Consider the following 17152-nt stretch of genomic DNA (forward strand, 5'->3'; position numbering starts at 1 on the left):
CTCTCTCTCTCTCTCTCTCTCTCTCTCTCTCTCTCTCTCTCTCTCTCACTGTAACTTTGTGTGTCTGTGTGTATGCGTTGCGCGTCCATACGAACGAGCGTCTTGAGTGTGTTTCACAAACGGGAGTGACTCGCGTTATTCGTCACTCTGCCTCTTACCGCCACGAACGGGAGACCCACTGGACAAAACGGGCGAGTTATGACAAGGAAAAAGGCAAACGATCGAGGTTGAGCAAGGTTGAAGTAATATCGACTACACGCGTGGTCTCCAGCAGAGATGAGCAAAATTTTATTCGACTAATAAGCGACGAATGAGACCAACGCGAAGCGATTCATTCGAAACTTTGACTAGTCCGTGGAGTCACAACTTTATTTATTCATCGCGACATACGTAATTCTATAATTCAAAACTATCTTTCACTTGTTGAAGATTATTCAGACAAGAATTTTGCCCATCTGTGGTCTCCAGCTAATTCGCATATCGTCGAAACAGAATCAACTGATCGACGTTGTTTCCCCCACTGTGACGTTAATTTTGTAAGACGATACAGTACTTGCTGCTATACGTGTAACATTAGATGTGGTTTTCCAATTCTGGAAACAACAATGCAGCTTGTGATAAATAGAATATTAATGTATTACCTTATAATTTTCATAAAACGATAGATCAATCATCGTTTAATTCATAAAATCAAAGTTCTAAAGTCATCCACGAATTTACAATTCCAGGCTTGATTATCCAGATGTAAGCAATTACAATTCGCTAATGTGATTCTCGCTGTGCGCCATTTTTATTCAGTCCACCATATTATATCTTAACAACGAAATGTCTGACTGCAAAATGGAAAAGAATGCGGTTGACTCGAGGCCATGGGTTCCAATCCCGTTCACTGAGTATTTTTTTGTTTTTAATTAGTTTCATTTACCAGTACGACAAGGTGTGCCTGATACTGAATAATAGTTACGCATTAATTAAAAGCATGAACACATTCGGTATCACAGACGCACTCGTTGGAACATGGTCCGCAAATGTGCCATTCCTCTCTTGCAAATGTAGCAATACTTTTGGCAGTAAATCCAGCTATCGAATAACAAAATTATTTGCGTTTATTTATATAGTGTATTCGCACTAGTGTTCTTTAGACTTTTTAAGTATTAATTATTTGTATCGAATAGTATTATAAAATCTTTATCCCTTGGCTCCCCGATCAAAGTGTTCCACTCTAAAGAATCTAATCCAATTTATTGTGCTTCTATAGTATGCTTCTTCGTATCTTTCGAGAATTTGTGGGTCTCCAACACGTTCGTGGAACATCGAGGCTCCACAGTTTCAGAAACACTGTGTTCTGTGTCAAGTATCTTGCTTCTCTGTATGAGAAGAGAGCTTGCAAAGACGGTAGAGCAGTGAGGCAACCAACTATGGTGGGCACAGCTCTTCGACAGCCTTGAACGGCCAATTGATTTCATCTCGATAATAGGGACACGTCAAACATTGGTCGACAAAGCGTTCGAGGCGGAGGTTCGTCCTGTGGATCGAATCGAACCGCAAAACTTTCACAATCGCCTTATGGATTCGTGAGTAACAGTATACTGTTGAGCCAAAAAGAATTCCTCTCAATAAAATTGCGATTTAAAAGAAGAATTTATAGGTGAAAAGACGAGTTTTGTTCGCATCGTGAACATTTCCCAGAGGCATCGTTTACAGTTTCTAGCAATGCGAAGAATTATCGAGGTCCAGGGGAATACTTGTAGGAAGTAACGTAACAAAGTCATCTTCTCGAAGAGAATCAATTTTCCTTCGATCGACTCCGTTTACAAACCTTTTCCTCGTTTAAAGACAAACCACGAAGTTTCGCCGATTTTGTTTTCTCCGACGCCTCGTTCTCCTACATATTTTTCGGACCCTTTAACGAAACAGAGACGAGCAAATTTTTACTCGACTAACGAATAGCAATTTATTCGGTGACGATTATTCGATGGTACAGTTTACTTCACGTTTATCAAGTTTATCGTTTATTTGTTAATTGAAATTTGTGTTTAGATAAGAATTCTGCCCATCTCTGGGCAGAAAATATCTGATCTCTATAAAAAAATATTTTTTTCTCTGCTCCTCCGCGCGCGCTTTGAAATATTCTCACGCCCGACGGTTACAATGCGAATAATATTAATAATAATAATAATATTAATATTCATAATAATAATAATAAAAACGCAATAATAATATCAATATTACCCACTAATTAACGTTACGTCTAGACGCTTTATTATGCTTTAAGTTTCTTTTTTTCTGCAGGTACGGTTACGTTCGTTCTACTTTCATTCGCCAGGAAAAACTCCCAACCCTCTTTCTTCGCTTCGAGTTCTCCATCCTTGAGCTTCAATTTCCTCGTACAACGTTTCAAAAAACGGTTTCTCAGTCGCGCCTAACAACGAATTTTCGATAAATATATATCACGACGCCGTTCAAGAGGAATATCGCAACGCACAATAAAAAAACATTCTCTCCTGTTCGATCGTTAACAACTAACTCTACCGACGCAACCTCGGTACTATACTAACATTCAAACAATCGTCTCGAGGATTGCGTACGAGCATCGAGCTGGATCGCTCGACGAATCGACGATTTTTGATTCTCGAAATCGACGATAGACGAGTTTCGAGAGGAACACCGCCGATAAACAAACATTTCTCGCTTGGAAATCGTTGTCTCTTTTCAACGATAGGTAAAAGGAACACCGTCAGAGATGAACAAAATATTGTTCGTAATTTTTGCAATTTTCCTGCAACTCGAATTCTAATTTTTATTTAAATAATAACGTTAAGTGTTTGTTTAAACGCAAAAAAAAAGGAAGATGTATTCGTTGTGACTTTTTTATTTTAGTTACGAGTAATTAATATAGGTTTGCCCATCTCTGGATACCACTAACAGATTCGTCAACCGTTTCTCGACCGAAAAAATTTGGCACTTACTTCTTCGACAGTCGACCGAACACCTTTGACCACTTTCAACGCGCGTAATCGAGAATTAAAAACATTAAAATATACAAATATATACACCATACGTAGATGTATATATTTCACGTAACAAACAGATGCACGTACAAAGGCAATCACAGGACAACAACTTTGCCCATCTCTGGTGTCCGAAAACGAAAGAATCGATATCGACGTGAAGGCTACAAATTTGCTTAAGCACCGTTTTCGTGGATCTTCGTGGCGCGCGGTTTAGTGGGAATGCTTTTAGATCGCTTGAGTTTCGAGTGTACGAGTATCGACCGAGGAAGAGTAGTCTTGGTTTCGACGGAGGTTGCCCACTCGAACAAGTTCCAGCAACGAGGCAATTCTAGGAAATTCCAGAAAAGCTAAAAAAAAATTGGTTAAAAGTTTTAAATCGCCGCACGCGGCGCATATTCCTTGCGCAAAAGGAAAAAAAACACTGCTTTCGTGCGCAAGAGACTCGACTAAAATAAAAAGGAAATGCGAACTATCTTCTTCGCAAGTAAAATAGGAAAACAAAAAAAAAATAGGGAAGTTAACGAACTCTGGACTTTACAGAGTGTAAAATGAAACGTACTATAGCTGAAAACGTCGAACGTTGCTGAAACGAGCCACGAGCGGTCCTTGACTTGCGACAAAGAACCTCGAAAGATGCGCGTCGCGCAATTTTTAGGGATGCAACGGGGAAGACGAGGAGATACGGTAATACTGTCAGAAGTCTCAAACACGCCTTAAAACGACTCGCGTATGATTCAAAGACCGACGGCGTGACTTCAAGATATAAGACAAAATATACGAAAATTTTAGAATTTTGTTAAGAGGGCAGTCTGGTAATCTCAATTTTATAAGACGATATCTATACGCTCTGAATATTTTATAAAAAATAGTTTCAGTTATCGAATCAACGACGAGCAGATCAAATTTTACATTTTCAAAAAAAAAAATGTATCTCCTTATTTCTTCTCATAAAAGCAACAATAAAGAAACCGCAGTTCTTAACTAAAAACTACCAAGCTACCCTCTCGACGCGTTGACTGTCCGTAACTGGCATCGCGAATACGATTCTAAGAGAGACAAGATTTTCATAGCGATAAATAGGCTACCATCTTTTCTAAGTACTATGCACCAACAATTTTTTTATGTTATCAGCACGGACAATATCCGTTCCGAATTCAATGGATCCCTAACTCGAAATCGCCCTTGACCATCGCGTTTGTACCTTAAACGCAAGCCCCATCAGCCTTTTCTTTTCTCTTAATTTTGCGATAAACACGTTAAGTCTCTTAAGTAATGCCACATTCTTCATTGCTACTTGAAATATTAAATTCCAAAAGCAAAGAACTAAACGAAGCTGGCGTTCGAGATACGGGTGCCCGTCAACGGACAGTCAACGCGTCGACTCTACCGCGACTTCGTCTCCGATTCTCGCGAACCGTCGCGTCGATTCCAGGATAGATCGATCCCTTGCCTTCCGCCGTTGACCTCTTCAACCCCCGTCCAGTCGTCGACGTCGCTGGGACCTCGCGACGGCGGCCAAGAGCCTCTCCGTCGTAGCCGGACGTCCCCTTCCTCGAGAACCGCATGGATCGCGGCAGAGAAACGTGGTCATCCAGCCTGCCGTCGTCATTCGGCCTTGATCGTGGCCGACGGCGAGGCCATCTCCTGCGCGAACATCGGGCTGTCCTCGCCGGCAAGGAGGCCAGGTTCTGTTTTAGGCGTCTGAGCGTCGGGGAATCTGGCGTGGGTCCTCAGATGCCTGGTGATCATGTCTCTGCGACACGCCGCGTACGCGCACTGCGGGCACTTGTACGGCTTCTCACCCGTGTGCGTTCTCTGGTGCGTGCTCAGGTGATCCGACCTGCTGAATACTTGGCCGCAGACCTTGCACGTGTACGGTTTAACGCCCGTGTGCAGCCTCATGTGTCTGGTGAGCATGTCCGACCTGGCGAAACTCCTCTTACAGACGTCGCAGAGATACGCCTTGGCGGAGGCGTCCTGGGGACCCTGTCTGCGATGCCTCGAGGCCATGTGCTTCGCGAGACGATCGTGCAGACTGAACATCTGACCGCAGACAGGACAGACGTACGCCACGTCGGCGCCAGGAGGCATCTCCTCGACCACGGGCGAGACCTCGAGGTTGTAACGAACGGCGACGCTCTCCTTCGTCGTCGGGGACGCCACGTCGCCCTTCACCACGGGCACGCTCACGGAACCCCTCGACACTATCCCGGGAGGGAGCAGCTGCAGAGCTGGTGGTCTTCCGGCGACCGCCGCCGCGGCAGTCGCCATCAGGTTCTTCATCGAGAGATCCAACGGCGACTCCTGAGGACTGGTGGTGTCGCTCTCGAGGGAACCGCACCTCAACGGATGGTTCACGAAGATCGAGGAGGTCGAGAGCAGTGGCTTCTGGTCCCATCCCGGCACCAGGTCCGAGTCCGAGTGACTACGTCCTCGAAAGATGTCAGGCAGGTACTTGGTGTGCATGTAATGCTCGAAGCTGTACGACGAGAGGGATCCTGGCGTGAGGGGCGGCAATGCGAGGGGCGGCAAGTTGAGCGGAGTGAGCGGTGTGAGAGGAGTGAGGGGTGTGAGCGGGGTGGTGGGAGAGGGAAGGACCATCGGAGAGGAGATGGACTGGGAGCACTGGACGCAGCTGCAGCCAGCGTACTTGGGCGTCGAGGATCTCTGATGAGGCGGGTGAAGGTGATCGTACGCGTGATTCGCGTTGTTCCTGTGATGATGCCTGTGCCGATGACGATAGTGATGAGGGTGATAGTGAGGATGATGAGGATGGTGATTCTGCTGCTGTTGATCGTCATCGTTCGAATTTCTTTGCTCCTCGGTGGGCGTCACAGGCTCTTCGCTCTTCAGCCTGAGAGGCAGCAGACTGATGCCCGACGGCGCGTCCGTCGCCGATCTCGAGAACGTCCTGGGGGAACCGAACACGTCTTCTTCTTCCTCCGACGCTGGCCCGCTGCCCTCGAACTTGAGGACCTCACCCTCGCTGGGCGAGCTACGGTGTTGCAGGATGTCCACCACCTGATCGAGCCGTTTCCGTCTGCGGAGGTTCCGATGGTTCCGGTTCGCAGTCGCCGCCAGGGTGTTGTTGTTTGTACAGGAGGGCGGTGGCGGCTTGGCCGGACCCGGGGGCGCGGCTGCAGCGTCCTCCACGGCGCTCTCGGCCATCGTCATCGAGGATGCGCGGCACCCGCCGCCTGGGCCCCTTATGCCGCCTACTACACCCTCGGCTACCACCGTACTGCCTCCCACCTCGTCCTGAAACAGCCAAACCACGCCGCTCTTACTTCTCTTTCCTTTCCCCGTAATCTCGGATATATTGTTAAATTACAGCCTCTACCAACGCGCGCTCATTTCCGATTGCTTATGAAATCGCTGGCTACGCGTAATTTTATGAATCATCCTTTTAGTGCCGGACACGCGGAACACCTCCATGCACGCGGTACGCCCACGAGTTTATCCCGCCGTCGCACGGTGTATTATTTTAGCAATCTAAATTAATAACGTCGTAACTTTCATCGTTATTAAAATTGTCCTACAACAATTCTAACGATGAGATAATTTAGAAAACGGTCTTAATCAAGCTTCTATTTTATTTCGATAAATGTATAAAATCATAATCTGTTTACAATCGTGCGCAGAGCGGCAAAGCACAGCATTTCGTATAAATATAAACGGTATAAAACAACTGCACATCGTACATTGTCACGCGACGCGAAAAGTTAATTGTATCGCATCGCTACCCTGCACTCGACGTGTACCTAGCTTAATTGTCTGTTCTCAGACTTGGTTTTGTATTTTTGAAGGGTGATAAAAACTATCGGATGTCGAGTTCAAAGAAATACTTTTTAACTAGATTTTTAAAGGGGAAACCTTCGACGCGCGCTGTTGCTTACCGAATCGATACAGTGTATCAGAGGAGTGACGAAGAGACAAGAAGAGGCGACAATCTCTGACTTGCAGGGATACCGATCGAGGCGACAGGACACCGGATGCAACGTCGAACGGAGACGGAAACTCGAATCGCGGTCGTAGTAAATCACCATCAGAGCGTCCGCTTGTTTCTTGCGCTTGGATCGTGTCGACCGACCATCTGTCATCGAGCTCCGCGTAGCCATTAAACAAAAGGTGGACGATCGAAGATGGCATCGATGACGCGACAGCCTTGCAGAAATCACCGCAAGTGACGCTACCATCGTATCGCTAGATTCTCAGATAATCTCAAGTAGGGCTGGAAATATTCCAGTATTCGCGTAACGATATTTAAATATTGTTAATAAAATATTATCATTTGAACGTCGCTATTCAAATACGAAACTGAATTGTACGTTGCATCGAGCGCCTCGAATAGGCAGAACCCTTAAATTCAACCCTACATCTTCGAAACAAATTCGAAATTAACAACACGATGACTTAAACCCCCTTTAATTTCAGGTGTACTACATCATATTTCAGTTTCACAAAACGATCCCTAACACGGACCGCAAGAAGTAATCGATTCGGCGTGGAACGAACCATTAGCGATCGGTCGCCGATTCATGTCTACGACCGAGGAGAAATTCACTCGTATAGCCGCTTAGCCCTTTTCTGCTGTTTATTTTAATGCGACCGCGGACCACACGGCTCGTCTTGTTCGACGCGACAACGGCACTTTGTCATAAAACCACGTGTAAGTCCGTGAGGTGTATCCGGCGACTATTTGAAATTTAAATCGCGCGCGCGGGGCGCACATCGAGCACATGAATCAACGTGTACCAACGATGAATCGAGCTGAATCCTCGTTTTTCGGTGTAGGCGAGTTTCCGTTCCGAGGAGAAGTTGCCGGACTCGTCCAGGGACGCCATAAAACTTGCGATATTGCCTGTCTCTTCGACGCTGTCCCTTCCAGCCACGTAATTGATCGCGGGGAATGTATAATCGCCTATGAAGGCGCAACCAAATTTTAAATCAACCCGCAATTACCAAACCCTCCAAGGACTTTATTTTGCTCTTTAACAGAGCGGTGATTTCACAAACAGCTTAGCCTTTGTTCTTAATATTTTACGTGTAATCGTAAGAACGTTTACTCTTGCCAACGTTATCGATATCACGAAATATTTACTCTTTGCATTGTGTCAGTAAAGAAAATGAATCTAACGATGAATTACTCGAACAGACACAGCCCGGCCGGTGTGAAACGCGTCGATTTTCTAAGCGCGACAATTAGCCGCATCTACGGAATAGAAATTCGCGTTCCCGGAAGGCGCGGCCACGACACAGATGTTCCAGCGAAGACTTTCCAACGATTCGAACCTATCGCATTCCTGCGCGTACGCGCGCAGTCACCGCTCTTTGAAATCGATTTGATCCCGAGTTCCTCGCGCCGACGGATCCTTTTTATGGCGAAACAGCCGAATGCCTGACCGGCATTAACGCAGAAAGCGCGCGGAAGCTTGAAGTTTGTTGCAGTTGAGAAGAAACCCGCGACTCGTTTGTTGCGACATCGCTCCGCGACCTTCAACTTTGCACCCCCGAAACGACTCGCGATGTGCATCCTCGTTCATAAATTGCACATTCTCGAAGGGCGATTATTTTAATTAACGAGAATTGGGAATTCGATATTCGTTAGACTTTAGTGGAGATAAAAATATCGAACGGCGAAACAAAGATAAGCAGCTGCTCATCCTCGGAGTAAAAATTGTAATTTCAAATATAGAATATTGTAATGTAAGTTGAATAAGTAAAAATTCAATCGTCCAATCGAAAGAACGCCACGCGTGACTATCTTCGAACGCGTCAAGTAGCTGCCACTATATTCATAGTGGGTCGAAAGGTTGCCATCGGGTGGCTACATTGTATCGTTGATGAGCATACATTTCCAACAGGCTGATGCTCGGGCTGCCAACAATCGTCTCGCTATCGATACGATCTCCTTTCGATGGACTTCCATTTTCCGTGGTCAAGATATTCGTGGCCATTCGACGCAATATTCGTATCGGGGATCGAAAGATCCGCGGCGGATAGCAGAGTCTCACGGCGGTCTTCGGGGCCCCATCCCTGTTCCTCCTACCGGCCGATGATCGTTTTCTTGTTTCCTTCGTTCTCTCCCTTTTCCCCTTCGCCATGGCCAGGGCCCCGCGGTCGGTAGAATCTCGCAGAGAGAAAGGGCCCCCGATGATCGGTCGTAAAACGTAAAGGGGACTCGTAAACGGAGTGAAAAGATGTCAGAACGTAAAAGCCGAGAACAGGTCCCCGACGAGGATGTGTGGGCGTACGGTTGCTGCCATCCTCTCCCTCCTTTTACGTTCTCCCTCGTCTCCTCGGCATCGTCTGCTTCTACCTTGCCCGCGATGTTCCTTTTTGCCCATCGCTTCTTCGCGACATCAAGAAGTCCCCCTCTCCGTCGGAACGATTATTTCGAGCAGTCCGCTCGCACGCTTCGAGAGACCGAGAGCAGGGCTGCGACCAGAGATGGACAAAATTCTTATCTGGATGGAAAGTTCGAGTCGTGGAATGAAACGTTTCGCGATAGACACCTATACGCTCTTTTTTTATTATATTGTAAATCCTGGAAGTGGCTCATAATTTCCAGCCACTGGAGGGAGTAAAATGCATGTGAATCTAATCGTGACCTATACCACTGTGACGGATGATCTTTAAACAAACTTTTTTGGAACAAATTCTGATACTCGAATATGGAATTATTCGAAAAGTTTCACCCTAATCTGGCGCTAATCGAGAGAGTTTCGTGAAACTCGAGAGGTTGCTTCTACTTGTCCGACTTCTCTTTCTCTCCGCGAGACTTTATTCCCTGACAGACTCCGTCGAAGGGCATTCGGGAAAGCTTAATGGTCGGTTCGGTCGGTCACGTTTTGAGGCTGATTCGCCTCGACGCTGTCGGCCGTTCGTAGAAATCAATCTCGGAGACGGTCGTCGCTTTGCGTCACAGATTATGTAACCCGATTACCGAGTTTCATTAGAGAGGAGAAACTTAATCGACTGGTTAGATTCCTCCGCGTCGATGTTCCGTGAACGTCTCGAGTCTTTTCGGATTTTTCGTCGCAGGCGAAGTCGAAGGAAAACGAAACTGCGTATCGATGCCTTCGGGTGATCTACGACTGCAAGAAGAGGAATCCCTAACAGGAATTCTACAGCCCATGCGTATGGTGGAATTATTTATTTATTTGTTTTTTAGCGTAACAAGGACAGTCTAAGGTTTCGTCTTATTTCGTCTTTAAGGGAAGGTTCATCCCTTAAAGTTCGTAACATCTTTGAAAAATGGAGTTAGTCGAGGCAGACTACTTGGAAGGTAAGAAAAGTAAACAGAAAAAATTGATAGCAGTACTGGTTACCAGAAGACCTTCACGAAGACTTGGAGTGGAATAAGAAGTCCAAGTCTGGGATGATATTCCTGAGCAAGGAATAAGACAACATTTGCGTATTATGATCGAAAGTTTACCGATGGGGTCTGGTCGATCATCTCTTCCCTGCTGCTCCTTCTCGCGAGAGGGACAGTTGATCAAACCTGCGGGCGAACCTCTATTAAACCTCGACCGTGTACGGGTCATTTTCCAGTCGTGTCGCGGTTTACCGATGCGAGTGAATTTGCAGGAGGGCCGAGAGCGGAGGATCATCGGTGAAGAATTCCAGCAGGAATGCCCTCGGGGAGGCACCTGTAACCGCGGCTGGACGGGAGAAACAGAACAGGTTGAGACGTGGGCGTGGGTGGACCGCTTGATCTTTCTCTCCCGTGCGATCCGTCCGTATACCGGGTGCTCGACTAATGTGGCGATGGATGCGATCCTCTCGCGAACAGTTTCGACTCTGTCGAAAAAAATTGTTTACTTTTTGCAAACTAGAGGAGAAGTGTATTTTGTCGTTAAGATTGTCTGCGAAATTGAAGATCATCGATCAAGTCGTCACAGATACGTTTAGTCGAAGTTTAAAGAAACTTCTCACTGTCAAAATTAATTCTCCCCGTCCGCAAGGTCAACGAAGACTTCTCGATATGCAAATAGCGGCACGTTCCTATCAAGAGTCGAAGAGCAAGATTTATCGAAGACCTTCCAGACCTCTCCTCGTTGCTCCTAAAATTTCTCAGCTCGTTACGTCACCCGCGAGAATCGCTTCGTCATTCGACAACCTCTGTCGCCTTACTTTAATCGTTGGGAACTTCAAAGCCACTCGCCCGCATCAAGAAACTCGTTCGTTCTTTCCGCAGAATGAGTTTCTTTCGCGCAGGCTGCCACTGTTTATATGCGAATTTATTTCGAACAGCTGTAAACTGTTTCTTTCCTAAGTCCACCGGTCGCCCGCATCCAAGTTTACGGCATAAGAAAACGACCATCTCGCAGACAATCGAATACATTCCAATGTCGCGAAACTTCTTCGACGCTTTAAGTTACGGGCGTTATTTACACTTTCAATCCTACGCCTCTATTTTGACTAATTTATCGTTGTAGAAGTTCTTCGGAGTTGTGTTTACATTAAGTAATGACCGTACTGCTGGTGATGTTTCTTCGTTAAAAAACGATTAGTAATATCTGACGTTTCAATCATCATTCGGAGTCACAGTACGTGGTGTTATGCTAATGCATAGATGTATCTAAATGAAGATTTCTTTCACGAGGGAGAATTTTTCTCGTACCCTTCTTTAATCTATAATAATCTATCCGATAAACTGTGTCCCACTGGAAAATCAGACAGTTATGAAAATAAATTTTAGTCGAGTAAATATCGCATCATTTTAGAGTAGAAACGCATCGTAGATTCGATCGAGAGGTGCTCGAATCCGTCGCTAGGAGCGTCCATCCACCATTCCACCTTCGGAAGGAAAGAGGTGGCCTTAGGGCAGGTAGCCTCGGCTCGGTGGCGGCGGGTCTCCGGCAAACTGCTACCAAAAAACCAGACGGGCTACCGAAGAGAAGCCGATCGTTGGTATCTATGTACATAGGCCACGGGTAGAGAGGCCGTCCAGCCGTGTCTCTCCTACAGGGTCGAGATCGGGAATCACGTTAAGCTGCCAATAAGACCATGCTCTCGATTTTCCCTAGTGTGACAATTTGGTCCAAATGACACAAACGGTTTGTTTCTGATATCGTGAAATTTGTTACTAATAGCGACACGCCGTTAAATTTTTAACAAGATTCGACGAGGCGATGTCTTTGTTCCTCTATTTTTTCAAAGGAGAAATTTGCATGGAAGCAACAGGACCTCGACATCGACGTGCACCTTTTGGAACAGTTTTAAAGAGGCGTCCAAAGCTATAACGTGGCTGCGAGGCCAAGTGTCGCGCGACAGATTTTATCGTTGCTGGAAAATTACGGGTTATCGACGGGGTGATTAATGGTCCCCTTCTTGATATCGGACGGTAATTAAACGCGCCGTAATTTGTGCGCCGCGAAAGGGAACGCGCGCCGCTCGTCTGACAAGCCAACTAGGGTTGATTTAAGGAGCTATACGACGCGAACCAACGGTTCTCCATCTTTCTCTCTTCGTCTCGACCGGCGTTTTCCTTTTCTCCTCTCTACGCACGATCCACGGGGGTTGTAAGCACGAAAACTTTGCCGTGCAACGTTGCAAACGACGCTTTCGTCATTTTGTTTTTTAATCGCGACTCATCGGCCGATAAATAACGCGCGGCCGTCGCCGTTCTCGAGAGATGCAAAAAGCAACTATCATACTTAACGTCACACGGGGAATGGTTGCAAGTATTTTATTATACGAGGCTCTCGTGGACTGGTCTCAGTGGCGTAACCAATTCTGGGACTCGACTGCTAAAATTGTAGGGGGGCCCCACTTAGAGGGAAGTTACGATTTAGAACCATAGTTAGAAGATCGTAACGTTTAGCTACCTTTGAAATGTATAATTATTCTAACATATTCGCTGTTTCATTTCTCTTAAGAACCTAGGAGGACCGATGTACATAGACAAAACTGAGCAACGTTAAATGGTAGAGTTGAATCCTAGTAATGTAATAGCCCAACATAAAAACTTCCAGAAAGGAGAAAGGCTTGTCAAAGTTGTAGTTACCTCGAGTAAATATAATAGATCCGTCGCTGTAGATGTCTCATAGCGGGTCCTCTCGATGCGTTCCACTTTGATTCTACGCGCGCGACACGTCGTCATGATGCACGACGATTATTAATTATCTGCGTGCTCGATCGCAGCGATAACGAAATCAATTATCCGACTTTCTCTCTCTGTCTTTCTCTGCCCAACGAACTTCAACAATTGATTTAACCGGACGAAGATAGCCATCGATGAGAACGATCTCTCCGTGCTTCGTTAACCCTTTCGTTGATTCAGAGTTGACTGACTACGAGCAGGAACTTTGGGTGCCTTTGACTCACCGAAATGTCGCTTTGTATCATTTGGCGAGGACGGTTCAACCAGCCGATCGGTAAGCATATCATGCAGACGTTCCTAGGTCTATATGGAATCTAACAAATTGTAGGGACAATTTTTTTTTTCTTGACAGTGTGTTTCTCTAATTCTATCAGAGAATATTACGACGTAATCGTTCCTGTTAATTCTCTTTAAAGGGTACTTGCATGTTTTCGCACGTTCGCCCTCCTTTTCCTTTGGTTTTCGAACGAATCGTTTCGTCTAACTAAATCAAATGAAAATCACAAGGAAGCCAGTACCGCCGAACGCACGTTAGACGGCTAAGTAGTAACTCCTCCGAGCACAGGTTCTTGTAGCGACGATCAACGAATCGATCGAGCTCCATAAATCTGTACTCTCCGCGGTTTCTACTCTCCGTTTCCGCCCCCATATAAAGCGCCAAGAAAACGACCGACGAGGTATTATAAACTCCTCCGAGTCTCGGGGTCCGGCTGAAAGATGCCTCGACCGTTTACTTTTTTCCTCTTTTCTTACGATCGAGCGATCACTGCGACGACGAGGTCTCCGATGACTCGACGAGCAACCCGACGACAGGTCGGGACTCCAGCGGTAGCGAGCCACGATTACAACTTGGTATAGCACCGGTCTCCTCTTACGATCTAGTTAGCGCGATCCGTCGATCCGATTGGCGTGTAATCGATTGGCCGGTGCCGCTGTAAAGGGACGCTGGGAATTCGCTGAATCACTCCGCCATCGGAACGATGATAACGGCCGATGCCCTTCGTCTCCACTTGTTGATGCCCAGAAACGACTGAACTAGCCGACGTGATCCGTCTCTTAATAAGACGTCAATCCTCTTCTGGTCGGTTTAATCGCGCGTCAACACTCCTGTCCTCGCTATCGTTCGCGCACAGGCTGCTCCGATTTTTCATCGAAATTAGACTTCTCGGCGAATTCCTCTGTAATCGAATATTTACGCTCTTAGATCGACGGATATTCCAAGAAATTTGAAAATCGTCAAGAATTGTTCGTTCCCTTCGAACGGTGTTCCAACTTTCCACAACTACCGCAATCATCTTCAAGACGCATCGCGTCCGGCTGGTGAGGGTTTCATCGACGAACACGTTTCTCGATCCGCTTCTAAATCGATTCGTTCCCTCTCTCGGAATTACTTAACTCATCTCCATTTCCGTTTCTCATTTTCTATTCCCTTCCCGGGTCCCCGTGGTAGATGTGCGCGTGCGCCACGGCTCGCGCGTTAATATTTAACGCGTCATTTCGCTCGCCGCCATGCAAGATGGACGAGACTCGATACATGACGTTCTTATTTAAATGCCGAGGACGCTGAACCGCGTCGTAATTATTTAACCGGCGCTCCCTGCCATTAGAGAAACGAAAGATGGGAGGAAGGCGCGCGCGTCAGCCTCGAGCCGCCGCGGCGCCATTGAAAACGCGCTCCTGAAACGATCGTTATCGGTAGGCGAATCTCCTCCTCTCGGTGGATAGCCAAGTCGTTAGTCGGTCGGCTATGGTTGACATCCTCCGTGACGCGAGCAGGCCTCTGGTAATTAAACTCTCGCGATTTCCACCCGTCGTCATAGCCGCGGGCTTTTTACGACTCCGTGACGTCCACCCTCCGTTCGACTCGTTCCTGACGCAGGCTGCACGGCCAGCGGGAGAATCATTAGCGATCCGTCACTAGACCGGGAATCTAAAAAGGAGCCGACGAGCAGCAGCTGAGAATCCACGCGCACGCCTCTGCCGCCCCATTCGTCCGAGGAATCACCTGTACCGGCTGCTAGAGTGATTAATGCGGGTGGTTTCGTCCTTTTCCGTGATCACTCTCGCGAACTGACTTTCCTACTTCACGATTTGGAACCGTAACTCCGAATGAATTGTATCCCTCGTGGATCAAACTCCAGACAAGTAACAGTAAAAATGATTCTAGAAAAAAAGCCCTTGGAACTGCTCGAGGGCTGCAGTTCAGGACAGGTCTTTCACAGGTATGTTCTTCCGTTCCTAGAGGCTCGAAAGACTGTCTAGTACTGGTGTGCTATGTTCGAGATATCCGGAGCAAAGTCTGGTCTTGGTATTCGCTCGATGTTGCTGGTATGACTATATACAATCACGGTATTAAAATGGACCAATAGATCTTAACTATCGAGAATCCTAGACGAGATCTTAATGTCGGAATGATTTTAAAATTTCTCGTCAACCTGGATTTTGCTATGAAAAGCAAAAGTCTTTGTATATAATCGATCAGTTATATCTGGACGGCTCAATTAAAGCGACCCAGATTCGAATTTCGATCGGTCATCCCCGGACAATCTATTTCCACCTTTTCTACTGTTTCACGATTAAACGCGACAACGTACCTTTCGTTCTCTACTCGTAAAGTTAAATACAGACCACATACTTTCAATAATAACACAGCGCGACGGTTTGTGTATGCAATTATTCGATCGATCAAATTCGAACGGGGCCGATAGGAAATTCCTCAACCCCTTCGGATCTAAATATTTTCCTTGAGTTAAAGCAACATGCCCAACTCTTTCTACCGTTCTAATTATTTCTATTGTAAACAAAATAACGATTCGTGAATTTTTGCATGAATTGCTCGTTTGCGTGAATTTTTAATGAAACGAAAATGACCACGACAACGTGAATCGCAGGCCATCATCGGTTTCTTTAACTAGACGTTAACTAGACGTTAAACTCGTTCGTTTAACATTTGCTCCAGCTTGCCTATTTGCTCCCGATTCTTTGCGTCACCAAGCTAGAGCGCATTCCACGAACTAATAACATTGACCGCGTAAGAAGCAACGTCGTTTGCGAGCGTGCACTCGCTGCAGCGACGTTTGATAATGCAACAACGTTCGTAAAATCCTCTCCGCGCGACGATAACACTGGCTGTGATAACGACTAGACCGTGAAGCTCGATGTCGTCTCGATTCCAGAACTCCTGCTCCGCGGAAAAAGAATCCCGTGTCTCGGAAGACGGTGCGCGTCGAATGGTAACAAAAAGTCCATAAATATTACGAGTTGAAGACACGAAAGGGGACAATTTGAAGCGCGAAAGTCGACTTAATAAGAGTCGACTCGATCCTAGAATCGTGAAAGTGTCACTCTGATTGCCATGTTATACAACGCGAGGAGATTTGTGGCGAATTTGGAAATCGTGGAAGTACATTAACGGCAGAAATAATCCACGAGAACCATCCGGAGGACTGGTTTGGCGAAGAAGAAACGCGACATTTACATCTACTCTTCTACTCTTTTTCTGGTAGTCTATCCAAACGTTTTGCTTCCAATCGGTACTAGGAAATGAGAACCTTATTTTATAATTTCAATGTAAATTCCATGCTGGTTTCAGCTTAAGAAGCATTTCCAAGTACAGGGGTGTGATAACGCCTGTCGTCCTCTTGACAAAAGAAAATAATTTTCTCGTGTTAATTTGTATCTTTTGAACCACTCGTGGTGTGTACTTGGGTACCCCGCTCCGTTGGGTAAAATCTTCCAGTCGAGTGCGCGATATAAACGGATATTTAATTGGAACGAAAGTATATTATCGCATAGCAGAGGATACGCGTCGCGGGACACGCGATCCTTGGAGAGGATGACCGCAGGATTCCTCGTGGAAATAAAGATTTTTTCCACGGGCTGCGCTTCGTAACGGCTGCCAGTAATGCAGCAGCACGCTGCGCAAAGCTGTCCCCGAGCCGCAGCGGAAGAATCATGGCACCGCAGTGCAGCAGGACTGCAGACAGGGGAATACACGTATGCGTCGCTCGCTCGGCGCTCTTGTGGAAAG

The 17152-nt window shown here is 46.5% G+C and overlaps 1 protein-coding gene and 1 long non-coding RNA gene across 3 annotated transcripts in view; both read right to left on the bottom strand.

Moving 5' to 3' along the window:
• LOC128895070 (uncharacterized) overlaps positions 1-17152 on the bottom strand; it is a 78339-nt gene that overhangs the window by 28876 nt on the left and 32311 nt on the right. The window lies entirely within an intron of this gene.
• LOC128895057 (uncharacterized) overlaps positions 2291-17152 on the bottom strand; it is a 58055-nt gene continuing 43193 nt past the window's right edge. The window contains exons 1-2 of one of the 2 annotated variants that reach the window (XM_054157287.1): positions 6911-7131; positions 2291-6272 (exon numbers count right to left, since the gene is read on the bottom strand). In XM_054157287.1, coding sequence (XP_054013262.1) covers positions 4620-6272; positions 6911-7114 — 1857 coding nt within the window. In that variant the 5' untranslated portion in view covers positions 7115-7131 and the 3' untranslated portion in view covers positions 2291-4619. Of the gene's footprint in view, positions 6273-6910; positions 7132-17152 lie in introns of those variants that run through there. The other variant, XR_008461679.1, reaches the window with a different exon arrangement.

The sequence above is a fragment of the Hylaeus anthracinus genome, unplaced genomic scaffold (assembly GCF_026225885.1).
Source record: "Hylaeus anthracinus isolate JK02 unplaced genomic scaffold, UHH_iyHylAnth1.0_haploid 4, whole genome shotgun sequence".
Taxonomy (NCBI): Eukaryota; Metazoa; Arthropoda; class Insecta; order Hymenoptera; family Colletidae; genus Hylaeus; species Hylaeus anthracinus.